Below are 14,487 nucleotides of genomic sequence, written 5' to 3' on the forward strand. Positions count from 1 at the left end.
CCAAGCAGGACTTTACCACTTTCTAGGTCCCCCAGAGAAGAATGAGAAGGCTAGGGAGAGGGTGAAAGTCTCCAAAATGACTATAAAAATAAGCGCTTTATTAAAAAACGGGACTCAAGGGCTGCTGGGTGGCTCATTTGGTTAGGCATCTGCCTTCAGCTCAGGTCATGATCCCAGGGTCCTGTGATTGAGCTCTGCATTGGGCTCTCTACTCAGCAGAGAGCCTGCTTCTCCCTCTCCATCTGCTGCTCCTCTTGCTTATGCTCTGTCAAATAAAATTAGAAACAAAACAAAACCAAAAACCCAGGATTCTCAGGAAATGGGGGCTTCTAGAGATGTCACTGGGCCATACTGTTGAGGTTGGATGAATCCGTAGGGATGAGAGGCCGAAAGAAACTATCCAGGAGTTGCTGGCCAGGGCTGGGCTTTTTCCGGCTGGATGGAGTAGACACTTGGGATCTCTTGGAACCCTGTGCGAAGCCAAAGGAAGGAGGCACTTAGGGGGCAGCAGGGAGTCCTCTCCTTCAGCTCCCTCTCCATTCCACTAATACAGCTCCCGTTCTAGCCTGAATGTTGTAAAGCTTCTTTTTTTTTTTTTTTTTTTTTTTTTGTTGTTGTTGTTGTAAAGCTTCTAATCTAGTATCTACCTCTTCGATCGACTCTTTAAGTGTCAGCCCAAGGTAATTAACTAACATACAAATCTGACTCCTCTCTCCACTAAAAATGCTTTACTAGCCTGGTGTTCATAGCCCTACCTGGTCTGTGCGGGCCCTGCTCATCAAATATTTACAGCTCCTTGCACACTGCAACTGCATTATGCCACCTTTGCTCACACTACTCTTGGGCCCAGTGTGAACATTCTTATTGCTAATTCCCCTCCCAAACCTGAAGACAATGATTCATTTCTTAGACTGAGATTACCTACCAGCTGCTGCTTCTAAGCAGCCTTTTCTGATCCTTGCCTCCCAGACAGAACTGAAAACTCTCCACCTCATAAACCACAAAACCTACTACAAGCATTTCACACACCTGTGACCTGTTGTCTCCATCATTTGTTCTTATTCCCTCTCCACCCTGGACTCCAGGCTATAAAGTCTCCAAGGAAGAACTATTCCTCTCCCCATGGTGAAGTCTGGAGTGGATAATGTTCCCCCAAACATGTACTGTTTAACTCACTGAAAACCGAAGGATTCGGGCCTGGGGAAAGAAGGCTGGGTGAGGGCCAAGAGACTCACCTTGCAGATCCCTGGCTGTTGGCCCTCGTACACACGGAACACCTAGGCAAGGAAAGGGGGAGAGTGCAGGGCTGGCACCTTTCCCCCCAAAGAGGTCTCTCCTCAACTTCATGGCCCTGTACATCTGTTTAAAACATGCTTTTTTTCCTCCTGTTTACATGGTAACAGGTTCACATAGAATAGACAAGAAACACCAAAAAGTACAACAAAGACAACACAAACAGTGCCTTTTTCATAGCGGTGGAGACAGCTGCAGTGTGAAACTCCTCCCGGGTCAGCCAGCGTGCGCCAGGTGGTACAATGGTCACCGGGGTCTGTCCTTCCAGGGCCAGACCGTATACTTGATATGTTAGCTTGATGTGAGAGAAGGTGTGGACCACCTGGAGGAGGGTCAAGGGGCTGAAACAGGCCTATGGATGTGCCCACACAAGCCATCACTCCTGCCCCTCCCACTGCTCACTCACCTGCCCAAGGTGCTGGAGGTGGGAGGCTGGGAGGGGCCCAGCCCAACTCTGCAGTTCCTGCAGCAGGGCCTCACGCTGACATCGCCCTGAGGCCTCTGCGGTCACTGATGGGAACTCCCACAGTCCTGCCAGCAAACCTGAGGGAAAGCACAGACATGGTGGTCAGAACTTAGCTGCTGACTCCTCCATTTCTCCCTTATAGTTCAGGCCACTGCCCTCACTCCGAGGATCTAGGTACCTGAACTGGGCCTCTGCACCAGCAGAATTTGAGGACCCCCAGGGGCCCTGGGCTGCTCTAGAACACAAATGGCAGAGCGCTCCTCCCTGGGGGGCCTGCGGCTGGCCTTCCTGGGAAAGTTGGTCACTCCCAGGGTCTGGTCCCAGGGCTCTGTGGGATGCGCACACAGCTGGCACTGTTCAGTGCTGGAAGCTGGAAAGAGAGATCCGCAAGCGCCACTCAGGCAGGTGAGCTTTGGTGCCAAGCCCAGAGAGAGGCCATGGCCCGGCTCTGCAGAATCTTATTCAGGTTGCCAGGATAAACTGGAATGAGGCTTCCAGCAGCAGCTCCTGGATGGCGCAGTACAGGCTGGGGCTGGCACTTACCACACTCCTCCACGTCGGGGCTGCCTGGCAGGCTCTGGGAGGCTAAGAGCTTTCCCCGTTCCACCTAAGAGGCATAAGGCAGATGTCATGGGGTAGGGGTCGCCCTCTAGGAGCCCTGCCTGCCCCTTCCCCAGATGGCTCACCTTCTGGTGTGCCCGGCACAGGCTCCGCACAGGGCACTGGCTGCAGCGCGGGTGCTGTGGGGTGCACACTAGGGCCCCCAGCTCCATGGCTGCCTGGTTAAAATCCCCGGGCCGGGCTGGGTCTACCAGCTGCTGGGCTAAGCCCCTATAAGGAAACACTGCTGTGAACCAAAGACCCTTTGGAGACACCCTTCCCAGTCTTCCCATGACCCCGATATCCTACCAGAGATGCTGGGAGACAAGGGTGCTGCTGGAATCAGCACCAATGGCTCTGACACGGCATAGCACCCGTATTACGTTCCCATCTACCACACCGGTTGCCTGGCATAGAGGAACCCAGGAGTCAGCCTGGTCTGGGAGGAAGGGGGGTGGGCACACACAATGTGGGGGTGGGCTATGGGCTCACCTGTCCAAAGGCAATGGAGGCAATGGCTCCTGCTGTGTACCGCCCCACGCCAGGCAGGAGCCGCTGCAGGGACTCTGCTGTATGTGGCACATGGCCCCCTAGCTCCTCTACCACCTGGTTGGGGTGGGAAGGCTCCAGGTTATGAGACACCTGAGGTCCTGGGGCTCACCCCTTTAACCTTGTGACTCCCTTACCTTCCGAGCTCCTTGCTGCAGCCGCCGGCCTCGAGAGTAGTAACCCAGGCCAGCCCAGAGCTGGTTCACCTCCTGTGGGTGAGATCAGAGGGATCAGTGGTCAGTCCCCCATTGTCCCATTCCCCCTACCCCGGGCTCTTACCTCCAGGGAAGCACTGGCTAGGTCCTGCAGCGTTGGCCACTTCTACAGCTCCAAGGTGATCAAAAAGAAGTGAGACCAAGGTTGAGGGAGGTAAAGGAAGCCTTTTTTACCCCACCCCAAAGGCTAGGCTCTCTATGGGGTCTGGCTCATGACCTCCCCTTCCTTCCCTAAAGTCACCTGCATCCATCGAGTATAATAGTCGATCACCGTTGCGACCTGGGTCTGCTGCAGCATGACCTCTGAGACCCACACTGGGGGAGAGGGGTTGGCATGAGGGCGCTGCGGAGCTCCCCTGCTCTCAGCACACAGCCCCTGGGCCCCAGACCAGTGGGCATCTGGGCAAAGCAGCCTCACTCCCAAGAGATGCACTCACCAGCGTACGCCCGCCTGTCCAGATCCACCTCACCCTCTGCCTGCCAACGCAATCCCAGATGAAGAGTCAGGATGGAGAGAGCTGGGCACCGACCTCCCACCACACTGTCCTGTCGCCTGCTTACCAGCCTTCTCCAGGGCAGGTTCCGCTTCTCTCGGTCGTACCAGTTCAGTAGGTTCTCCCGAAAGGCCATGACCTCGGCTGTGTCTCTGAACAGATGGTATGAGGAGACAGAGGCCTGCCATGCCGCCTCCTCCTGCCGTTTGGCCAAGCCTGCTGGGGGCCTCAGGAGACTCAGGCATTGCCCCTGCACAGGCTGTATACCAACTGCCCAGGGCACTGCGGCCTGCTCTCCCACTGAGAGCTTCCCCCAGCCCCAACCCCTTGCTTAGGCCTTGGACTTGGAGTCAGACCAGAATTCTCCAGTGGTGTGTTACCATAGCCGGATTTCTGGTCTGAACTTTCCCAGGGTGGTTCTGCTGCCTCCTTTGCCTCTGGGTCACTATGAAAGCCCAACAGTTTCAGCTAAGCATAATGTATACCTGTGCAGGGCTTTTCCACTTATAAAACATATTCAGGCTCATAAACTCATTTGATCCCATGAAAGCCACATGAGGAAGGAAATGCACAAACAATTGCTCCATTTCACTGGTAGGAAAGCAGCCATTCAGAGCAATTATCCCAAAGTTATAGAGCAAAGTCAGAATTAGATCCTTAATTAGTTCCTTCAGGCCCTGACACATACCACGCTTCCTTCCCAGCCTGAATCTCCCTCCCCTCATGGCCAATGAAACCAGCACCTTCATCTTTGACTAGGACCAAGCTCCTCACCTGCAGCGGTAGAAGGCTTGACCTGGCTGCTGCTGAGGACACGTTTCTCCCTTCCCTCTTGCCTGGATGCCTGCTTCCTAAGACGACTTCTCACAGCTGCTTGTGGCTTCTTCATGATAGCCTAGAAGAGAAAGGCCCAAAGTAGTCACAATGAGGCTGAATCTTAGGGCCCCACAGTGGGTACAGCCACCTCCCTTTCTATAACATTCATTATAGGGTGGCTAGCTTTACTCACTCTCCAGAGGCTCAGGAGTTTGCTCTTGGCCGGCTGCGCACTGAGGTAGGACCATTCAGGCTGAGTTTCTGCAAGTGACTTCAGAGGGACCAATATTAGCATAATCTTGGAGACACAAGATAAGAGGCCAGGGCTGGGCTGGGTCCTGTGTGGGAGCACCTGTGTGTCTCAGATGCTCACTGTGACTGTGTGTGTGGAGAGGGGTTTATTAGGTGTGTCCAGAAGCATGGGGCGGGTAGGAAGTTTATCTGCTTAGAGATGTAGGATATTTGCAATGAAACAGCCTTGAACTATCATGCATTCAAACTTCCATTCTACAGAAAGGTTTCCAAGGGTCAAAGATGGGAAAAGATTTGCCTGAGAGCAGATGGCAAGTTGGGGTGGTGGTGGGAGGAGATGTGCTATTTTTATTCCTAATCTTTTTTTTTTTTCCTAATCTTTCCTTGATCTAGTAAACCAAAGCTGGCTGCCCCCTGGTAATGAGAAATGTATCTGATTGATCTTCACTGTTCCCTCACTGTTCTTTTGGTGCCCTTTTCTCGAACAGAGCTAACAGCCAGTGAGGGCTTACTACATGCCAGACCCTATGCTAAGAGTTTTACCAAATTCTCACTCAACCTCCAGACAACTCCGTTAAGTATATGCTAATATTACCTCTATTTTAATTATGAGGAAATTCAGGCTTGTAGAGATTAAGCAACTTGTCCACCCAAACCCAAAAGGTCTGCCTCCAGAGACTGCACTCCTGTGCTGTACCACACTACAGTCCCTACCGAGCCCCTGGTTCAAACTCTTTCCTTCAAACTTGACTTCACCCCATTTTCATCAAGAGCTTGCCTCCTCCTTCAGAGAAAAAAAATGAATGTACAAATTTACACTGCACTTACCTGCATTCTCCTTCTCCTCATTATATGAAAGAATGGTCTCTCCTAACTTGACTGAGCTCAAGGTCTTGCTCCTCAATCCTTTTTACAAAACCCACTCTCTTCTTCATAGCCAAACTCCCTTCATAAAACTAACACCATAATTCATTCTACAATCCATTCTCCAGAGTAAAGCAGCCTTTTAAGACATGATGTTACTTTCTTACTTAAAACCTTCAATAGCTTCCCACTAATTCACTGAATAAATTTTTTTTTAAGATTTTATTTATTTATTCATGAGAGACACAGAGAGAGGCAGAGACACAGGCAGAGCAAGCAGGCTCCATGCAGGGAGCCCGACATGGGACTAGATCCCAGGTCTCCAGGATCACGCCCTGGGCCAAAGGCGGCGCTAAACCGCTGAGCCACCCAGGCTGCCCCACTGAGTAAATTTTTATGTAGTGCCTATGTGCCGAGCAGTTTTAAATACTTGGAATACTTCAGTAAATAACACACCAGAGGTTCCTGTTCTTGTGGAACTTATATTCTAATGGGGGGGTGGTGGCAAACAATAATAAGCAAATTATACAGGATATTGAGTGATACGTACTAGCATAAAGAGGAAATGTAGGGTGGGTTAAGGGGAAAAGGAGTGGTGATGGTGGAATGTTGCAAATTTATTTTTTTTTAAGATTTTTTATTTATTTATTAGAGAGAGAGCAAGAGAGCATGAGTGGGGGTGGGGCGGAGGTGGGGAGAGGAGAAGCAGACTCCCTGCTGAGCACGGAGCCCACCGGAGGACTCAATCCCAGGACCCAAGGATCAGGACCTGAGCCAAAGGCAGATGCTTAACCAACTGAGCCATCCAGACGCCCCAGAATGTTGCAATTTAAAAGCACATGGTTGGGACGCCTGGGTGGCTCAGTGGTTGAGCGTCTGTTTTTGGCTCAGGGCATTATCCTGGAGACCCGGGATTGAGTCACACATCAGGCTCCCTGCCTCTCTCTCTGTCTCCCATTAAAAAAAAAAAAAAAAAATATATATATATATATATATATATATATATATATATATATATATATATTTAAATAAAATAAATAAAACCACACAGTCAAGGTGGGCCTTATTAAAGTGATACCTGATACCTGATCAATGATTTAAGGCAACTGAAGGAGTTAGCCAAAGGCATCCTAAAGAAGAGCTAGTGCAATAGCCCTAAGGAAAGTGCCTGGTGTGTTTGCAGAATAATAAGGAAGCCAGTGTGGTTCAAATGGTGGCCAAAGAAGGAGGAGTAGTAGATGAGGTCAGAAGTAAAGAAAGTAGGGCCCACAGGATCACTAAGTGCATTGTGAGCCACTGGAGGACCTTGGCTATCACATCCATTGCTCTGAGAACCCAGTCCTCTTAATATAGTTGTGTAGGGTCCAAAGATCCCCACCTGCCTCATCCCCTCACTCACTGTGCTCCAGCCCTATTTGCCTAAATAGTTGCGTCAATCTCCCCACATGTCTACCCACCTTGACCACCAAATCCGTTCCCTCTATTTGGACAGCTCATACTCTGTGCTTCATCTAACAGTTACTCATTCTTTCAGGTCTTGACTTAAATGTCCAAATCAGCACCCCCTCCCCAAATCTTACCCTCTTGTGTAATTCTCCATTCTTCCTCTTATACTAATTGTAATTTCACATTTTGTTTCTTTGATCAGTATCCACTTCCCCGACTTGGCTACAAAACTCCATAAACTGACAGTAGAGTCCCTAGAGCGGAGCACTGGCCCAGGTAAGTTGTATACAACAAGAACTGTTAAGTTAATTAACCAGATAAGAGATAGTAAGAGGTTTTCCTTCTTTAAAATGGGAGAAACCCCTGGGATCCCTGGGTGGCGCAGCGGTTTGGCGCCTGCTTTTTGGCCCAGGGCGCGAACCTGGAGACCCAGGATCGAATCCCACGTCGGGCTCCCGGTGCATGGAGCCTGCTTCTCCCTCTGCCTATGTCTCGGCCTCTCTCTCTCTCTCACTGTGTGACTATCACAAATAAATAAAAGTTAAAAAATTATTTTAAAAAAATTAAATAAAATGGGAGAAACCCGAACAATGAAAAAGACTCCGTGGAGAGAAAGGCTGAAGATGGAGCTACGAACAGTGAATAGCACAGTGAATAGCCAAGGATAAGGGGTTGAGGCTCCTTGGTGGGTGGAGAGGATGGGAGCTGGAGCCCCTGACAAAGAACGTCTCCCACGGTACCAGGAGTCAAGTGCGATCACCCTCTAGGTGAACTTACACCTCCTCGGGGCTTACAATTTGTCCCCTCCTCGCCGTCCCCACTTGCCGGAGCATTAATTCAAGTCCCGGTTATCAGCCGCCGGGATTACCAAGGCTTCCCTGCCGGTCGGGGGTTCTGCCCCTCTGGCAGCCCGAGTCCTCCCCTTCTCACTTCCTGGAGGTGAGGTCGCATCCTCCCAGTGGATTGGCCTACGCCCCCGGGCCGCGCGGCCTCACCGCCCCTGGGGCCCGGGGCCCCCACCCCCGGCCGCGCGGAGGACCCGGGAGCGGAAAGGCAGCCCATGCTCCCGCCGGGAATTACCTCCCGCTCGGTCTCCCGCGCGCCGCGCCGCCGCACCCCGGGGGGCGTGGCCCCGGCCGATAGGCCCCGGAGCGCGCCGCCCCGCCTCCTCCGCGCCGCCCCGGGACGTGCGAGCGGAAGTCCGAGTGGCGGGCGACGCGGCGATTCCGAGGGTGAGGCCCCGCCCCGTCCCTGCCCGACCGCGGGAGCCGCGCGGAGAGCGGAGGCGGAAGCGCCGCGTACCCCCGGCTGCTCGGCGAGGGGCGCGCCGTGTCATGGCCGCCGACGGCGACGGTGCCGCGGCCTCGGCCCCAGCGGTCCCTGACGGTGAGTGGCTTCCCGCCTTAAGCCCCCGTGCGCCCGGAGAAGGGAAGGCCTCGGGCTCTTGGCTCTAGAAACCGACCTCCACGTTCAGAAGGACTAGCGCGTTCCTTCTGAACCAGCCACGAGACCACAATTCCCGGTGGCCACCGCGCCTCCGCGGCGAAAGCCTGGCTTGGTGGGAGCGTGTCGGGAGGTGTAGTCTAGAGCCCGCGGTTGCGTTAAGTGGAGCAGGTGGGGGTCGGGGGCCGGAGCCAGTGGGACGAATTGGGAGCCTGGGTGCGAGGAACTGGGGCGCCGTGGGAACAGTACTGTGGAGCTGTGTGGGGTGTTAGAGTCGCACTCCTCAAGCCCTGCGAAAGGTTTCCCGCGGGATGTGGGAAAACCACCTCCCGGATCGTCTAGTCCGGCCTTCCTCTTCTAAAGATTGTGAGGCTGAGGGGAGAAGTCCTCTTCCCAAAGCTTCACATAAGCCACGGGAAGATGCAGGCGCCCTCTGTCTCCCCAGATTCAGTGCACGGCTCATTCCGAGGTCTGTGGGACACAAAGGCTCGGAGGGCAGAGTTGCCATCTCTGGCCTCAGCGAAACTGCCCCCGAGCGTCCCTGCCCCGGCCATGGCCTGCTTGGTGTCTGTTTCCCCGGGCCCCTCCTGAGCCTCCACACCCGTCGCTCTCCTTGCCCTCAGGTGGCGTGGGCAAGAGCACCAAGTCTGGGGAGGAGCCAGTAGCCCAGGTCCCCGTGGTGGATGTGCAGAGTGACAACTTCAAGGAGATGTGGCCATCGCTCCTGCTGGCCCTAAAGACTGCTAGCTTTGTGGCCGTGGACACGGTGAGGGGTGGGGATGGGGACAGTGGGTAGTTGGGAAAGGGCTGGCGCCGGGAACCTAACGCAGACTCTCCCTTCACGCGCTCATAGGAACTGAGTGGGCTTGGTGACAGGAAGAGTTTGCTGAACCAGTAAGTATACGCCTGACCTTAGTGCCAGCCTTGGCAGGAGGGGCAGACCTCCCCTGGAGTAGCGGTCCCAGGCCTGGGGGGTTTGAGGGCTGACTCCCAGCCATAGCCACCCCTAAACCCAACCCCAAGGTGCATCGAGGAACGTTACAAGTCCGTGTGTCATGCTGCCAGAACCCGTTCTGTTCTCTCCCTGGGCCTCGCCTGCTTCAAGCAGCAGCCAGACAAGGTACAGGCTGCTCTCGTTCCTGTCCCTGCTGTGGCTGAGGGGAGGAGGGTTGAGGTCCTGGGGAGCATCAGGCTAGGGGTGTTTTTATCCCAAATCCTGAGGTAGTGGATCCTTTTTCTCTCAGGGCGAACACTCCTACCTGGCTCAGGTGTTCAATTTGACACTGCTGTGCATGGAGGAGTATGTGATAGAGCCAAAGTCTGTGCAGTTCTTAGTACAGCATGGCTTCAACTTCAACCGCCAGTATGCTCAAGGGATCCCTTACCACAAGGGCAATGACAAGGTAGGTCTCCAGCCTTGAGCCTGCCCCTTCTGTGACTTCACCCCCTCTTGCCCTAGGCCGGGCGCCTGCGAAGTATGGGAAGTCCCTAGGGGGCTGGGGAAACCAGCGTGACCCACGGGAATCCGGCCCTGGGTAGAGCAGGGAGGGAGAGCTTTCCAGGTAGGGGAGCCAGGGAGAAGGGCCCCGAGAAGAGGCCCCTCCGGGACTGCCCTTCCGCTGACCCCTTTCCTTCCACCCAGGGCGATGAGAGTCAGAGCCAGTCAGTCAGGACGCTGTTCCTGGAGCTGATCCGGGCCCGCCGGCCCCTGGTGCTGCACAACGGCCTCATAGACTTGGTGTTCCTGTACCAGAACTTCTACGCACACCTGCCTGAGAGTTTGGGAACCTTCACTGCTGACCTGTGTGAAATGTTCCCAGCCGGCATTTATGACACCAAATACGCTGCTGAGTTTCATGCGCGCTTCGTGGCCTCTTATCTAGAGTATGCTTTCCGGAAATGGTGAGGAACTGGTCGAGGGGGCGGGGGCTGGGACAAGCCTGTTTTATGGACCTAAGGTATTTACTGAGTGCCTACTGTGTGCCAGGCACTGTTTTAGGTGCTGAGGATTCAGCAGTGAGCAAAACTGACCAAAACCCTTATGGAGTTTATATGCTAGTGGACCAATACCTTCTTCCGCTGTTTCAGTGAGCGGGAAAACGGGAAGCAGCGGGCAGCCGGCAGCCCACACCTCAGCCTGGAGTTCTGCAGCTATCCTCCTAGCATGAGGGCTCACATTGACTACCGCTGCTGCATGCCCCCTGCAACCCACCGTCCTCATTCCACCAGCGTCTGTGACAACTTTTCGGTGAGAGCACCCACCCATTTCTTGGGGAAGGGGAGGTTCTGATGCCTGGAACCCCTCTCTCAGCCTCTTTCCTGCCTCTAGGCCTATGGTTGGTGTCCCCTGGGACCACAGTGTCCTCGGTCCCATGATATTGACCTCATCATTGATACTGATGAGGCTGTGGTGGAGGACAAGCGGCGACGGCGGCGACGTAGGGAAAAAAGGCGGAGGGCTTTGTTGGGCCTGCCCGGGAAACAGACCTCTGAGGAGAATGAGGATGGTCCTCCCGTGAAACAGGTCTGTGGGGATGGCCTCAAAGCTGAAGAAATTGAGCAGGAGGTGGCTGAGGATGAGAGTAGGAGCCAGCCTGGCTTGGAGCGAGCGCACAAAAATGACTTGGAGATGGGCATTAGAGTCGCAGGGCTGGAAACAGCTGATACGGCTACCTCAGAAGCACCAGAGAGTCAAGCCAGTCCTCACCCAGTGCCTGGGGACGGATTGCATCGGGCGGGTTTTGATGCCTTTATGACAGGTTACGTGATGGCCTATGTGGGAGTGAGCCAGGGACCCCAGCCCTGTAGCTCTGGACCCTGGCTACCTGAATGCCACAACAAGGTATACCTGAGTGGCAAAGCTGTCCCCCTCACGGTGGCCAAGAGCCAGTTTTCCCGTTCCTCCAAAGCCCACAATCAGAAGATGAAGCTGGCTTGGGGCAACAGCTGACCCAGCTTCTGCCTAGGACTCAAGGCCTGGGAGGAGAACTGAGTGGAACAGAGGTGTCTGGGTCCCTCTAGGCTGTGAATGTCCTACTCCCACCTTCTACAGAGGGGGGCAGTCCTGGCAGAGACACTGCTGCACCACTTGTGGACCTTCCCGTTCCCCTAGAGGCTGAGGAACCAGGGTATACACAAGGAGGCTGGCCAGCACCTGTAACATAGACTTTATTTATTTTTAAATCTGAAAGTGTCTTAGGAAAAAGTATTACCAAAAAATCAACAGAAACAAGTTATGAAAATATTTGACCAGCTTCATCTTTGGTTATTTCTTATTGCGGCTCTGTAAGGACAGACTGTTCCCATAGCTCCAGCCACAGCAGGAGGGGAAGAAAATCAGTCCATGGATAAACCATTTAACCAACTGGGTGTATCACATGTTGACAAGTACATAGAGCAGACCCTGAGGCCTACAAAACCAGCCCCACTCCCAACCACAAGGCTGAAAGTCTTATGGGGCAGAACATTAAGACTCCTTCATAAATATGAAAATAGATTAATTGACTGGAAAAGATCTCTGAATAGGTTAGCTAAGAGCCATGACCACCACGCTGCCTCACCCTTGCATAGAAATGTAGTGCTGTGGTCTGGCTGTGCAGTAAGTGCAAACAGCAATTATTCAAGTGTCTTAAACATAGTGGCAAGAAGCTCCCCGGTCTTCAGGTCTGAGAAATAGCCATGCCCTTTATGGCTTCCTGGTTAGCTCCAAGGTTCCATCCAGAAGCTTATATGACCCAGGAAAGGGCAAAAGACAGACCTGGGGTGGGAGAAGAACCTGGGGTATTAGCTGCCTGCCAGCTCAAGCTAGAACTAGGAGTCCTCTGGTCCTGTCTGGGAGGTGCACTGGGAGTCCTGTGGGAGCCAGAGCTCCTTGCTAGCTTCCAGAACCTTGATATCGGCTGTTGGCCCTAACTAGGAAGGCCTTCCACCATTGCCTCCCCTCTCACACACAGCCATTGGGCACTTGGAGCCCCCAGATTGAGCCTGGCGTAGCTTAGCCTGCCTGCTCTGAGGCCGCAGGGAAGAGTCCAGGCTGTGCGCCAGGGGAGCCCTGTGGCTTCAACTGAAGGTCCACTTCCAGGTGAGCTGGGGATTAATCCCCCTCACCCATCGTGTTCTCCCTGGGGTTTCAGGCCCATGCCTGAGACACAGAAGGGGACTGGAGCCAAGCCTCTCGGCCTTTCTTCTTCTACCTCCATTTCCTCAGAGGCACCTGCAAGGCATGGACTGGCACCCCGGGGCCTGGGCCCGAAACCATTTTCTTCCTGGGGACTGGAGCAGTCCATAGCTTCATGAGCTAAAGCAGCTGGTAGGGCAGATGCTCGGAATGGTGGGATCTCTCTCACTCTGTACTTGAGACTATTGAGGCGTGGTGGGGGCCCATCAGATAGTGATTCTTCTCGGCCCACAAATGGACAGGCCTCTTGATGTAAGAACTCTGGTGAGCCGGGCAAAGAACGCCACCCGCGAGCAGGTGGGGCCAGGGGCTCCTGCCAGTCAGCCACGGGCAGAGTTCCGGGCCCTGGTGCATCCAGGTCAAATACCAGGGAGATGACCGACTTGCTGGGCAGGTCAAAGAACTTGATCTTGCCACCCTTGAGGTCCTGGCGAGCACTGAAAGGGTTGACTTTGGGGGTATGGGCAGCACCACCTTGTTGTGGCCGGTAGTATGGGTCCAAGACGTTCACTGTACGCAAGGGCTTACGGGAGAAGATGTCAGACTGGCTTCGGGATAACCAGATAGTACGTCTTGGGCGTGGAGATTTGGGAGGTATTTTGTCATCCAGTGTGCTCAGTCGCTTCACCCCAGGTCCTTTCTCCAAGAGTCCTGAGAAACAAGCAGTCAAATCAGGATTACGTTAGTCGTCCTAACAAACAGAAGCAGCACCTTGTGCCACAAAGTGTTGCACTGATGAAAAAAACAAACTTAAAGGGAGGCGATATGCCAAGTCATAATATGCCAAGTCCACTACTTTTCCCATCGTCTCCTGCCCCTCTGCCCTTCTTCTGGACACGGGATCCTGCAATGAGCCCTAGAGAGGAAGGCTCCACATCCTCATTCCCTCCCTTGGGGCAGGTGGAACACTCTGGTCGGATTTCTTACCCTTAGCTGTGGGCTGCAGCTTCCTGTCTGTCTGCAGCTCTTCTTCCTGTAAATGGCTCAGGATTTCCTCCAGGGTCTTCCCAATCTCCGCGAAGGTTGGGCGCAGTTTGGGGTCCATCTGTGGTTATCCACACCAGCCATTAGCCCTGCCCTCTTATCTTCCACCCCAAGGATGGCATTTGAGTCTGTTTCTGGTATCTTTTAAGACTCAGATACGCAGGGATCCCTGGGTGGCGTAGCGGTTTGGCGCCTGCCTTTGGCCCAGGGCGCGATCCTGGAGACCCGGGATCGAGTCCCACATCGGGCTCCCTGTGCATGGAGCCTGCTTCTCCCTCTGCCTGTGTCTCTGCCTCTCTCTCTCTCTCTCTCTGTGACTATCATAAATAAATAAATAAAAAATACCTTTAAAAAAAAAAAAAAAAGACTCAGATACGCAGCTAAGAGATCTTTTCTGAAGGTCCCAGATCGTGAGGGTGATTCCCAGAGCTGAGGTCAGGGAAGATGCTATTGTCTCATACCCTCCCCCATCAGCACCCTTTCTGTATGTGTCTTACACCCTTCATGGGCACAGAACCATCCAAATGGGTACGCTTACACTGGTTTGTTCTCTGCTTGTGTTCCATTGCTCATGTTTCTGGGAGCTTCCTGGACAAAGCCCAGCTACCCCTTGGTCGTAACAGGTAGGTCCAGCCCCAGAGCTGTATAAAATGAAGGCTAACAAAAGCTCTTCCCATGGGCCTTAAGACCAGCTGGACCCAAAGTCCAACTGAAATCTGACCAGAGCTCTATCAGTATCCAAGAGGCGGGGAGTCTACCCTGCAGGCTGAGGACTGTGTAATACAGAGCAGTTTTCCTTTTCTTGGTCCAGGGCTCCGGACAGTCTGTCAGGCTGGAGGAGGGGCGTGGGCACTGCCATTCATCAGTGAAAATGAGGCTCCTCTTGAA

The 14,487-nt window shown here is 53.6% G+C and overlaps 3 protein-coding genes across 16 annotated transcripts in view; 1 reads left to right on the forward strand and 2 right to left on the reverse strand.

Moving 5' to 3' along the window:
- Window positions 1-77: 77 nt before the first annotated feature.
- On the reverse strand, window positions 78-8,198 carry MUTYH (mutY DNA glycosylase). Of its 8 annotated transcripts, none has more exons than XM_041738228.1 (17): window positions 8,076-8,198; window positions 4,627-4,704; window positions 4,392-4,512; window positions 3,685-3,836; window positions 3,561-3,600; window positions 3,365-3,438; window positions 3,188-3,229; window positions 3,046-3,117; window positions 2,852-2,965; window positions 2,669-2,766; window positions 2,446-2,590; window positions 2,303-2,366; window positions 1,938-2,129; window positions 1,700-1,836; window positions 1,463-1,645; window positions 1,236-1,277; window positions 78-470 (listed from the first exon to the last, which is right to left on the reverse strand). In XM_041738228.1, the coding sequence occupies exons 3-17, from the start codon at window positions 4,504-4,506 to the stop codon at window positions 339-341; spliced, it is 1,602 nt and encodes a 533-aa protein (XP_041594162.1). In that variant the 5' UTR covers window positions 4,507-4,512; window positions 4,627-4,704; window positions 8,076-8,198; the 3' UTR covers window positions 78-338. The 8 variants fall into 8 exon arrangements, with proteins under 8 accessions (XP_041594162.1, XP_041594163.1, XP_041594161.1 ...); XM_041738229.1 differs by lacking the exon at window positions 8,076-8,198 and adding an exon at window positions 7,864-8,068; XM_041738227.1 differs by lacking the exon at window positions 8,076-8,198 and adding an exon at window positions 7,790-8,068 and having other exon boundaries at window positions 1,463-1,615; window positions 3,685-3,833.
- Window positions 6,745-11,687, forward strand: TOE1 (target of EGR1, exonuclease). Of its 2 annotated transcripts, none has more exons than XM_041738233.1 (8): window positions 6,745-7,271; window positions 9,062-9,204; window positions 9,292-9,332; window positions 9,462-9,558; window positions 9,683-9,841; window positions 10,081-10,340; window positions 10,527-10,686; window positions 10,768-11,687. In XM_041738233.1, the coding sequence occupies exons 2-8, from the start codon at window positions 9,148-9,150 to the stop codon at window positions 11,386-11,388; spliced, it is 1,395 nt and encodes a 464-aa protein (XP_041594167.1). In that variant the 5' UTR covers window positions 6,745-7,271; window positions 9,062-9,147; the 3' UTR covers window positions 11,389-11,687. The 2 variants fall into 2 exon arrangements, with proteins under 2 accessions (XP_041594167.1, XP_041594166.1); XM_041738232.1 differs by lacking the exon at window positions 6,745-7,271 and adding an exon at window positions 8,186-8,381.
- The window catches only part of TESK2 (testis associated actin remodelling kinase 2), a 144,266-nt gene continuing 141,368 nt past the window's right edge, over window positions 11,590-14,487 (reverse strand). For all 6 annotated transcript variants that reach the window (XM_041738221.1, XM_041738219.1, XM_041738218.1 and 3 more), the window contains 2 exons: window positions 13,543-13,660; window positions 11,590-13,266 (listed from right to left, as the gene is read on the reverse strand). In XM_041738221.1, coding sequence (XP_041594155.1) covers window positions 12,542-13,266; window positions 13,543-13,660 — 843 coding nt within the window. In that variant the 3' untranslated portion in view covers window positions 11,590-12,541. The remainder of the gene's footprint in view (window positions 13,267-13,542; window positions 13,661-14,487) is intronic.

This window comes from Vulpes lagopus, chromosome 23 (genome assembly GCF_018345385.1).
Source record: "Vulpes lagopus strain Blue_001 chromosome 23, ASM1834538v1, whole genome shotgun sequence".
NCBI classification, from domain to species: domain Eukaryota; kingdom Metazoa; phylum Chordata; class Mammalia; order Carnivora; family Canidae; genus Vulpes; species Vulpes lagopus.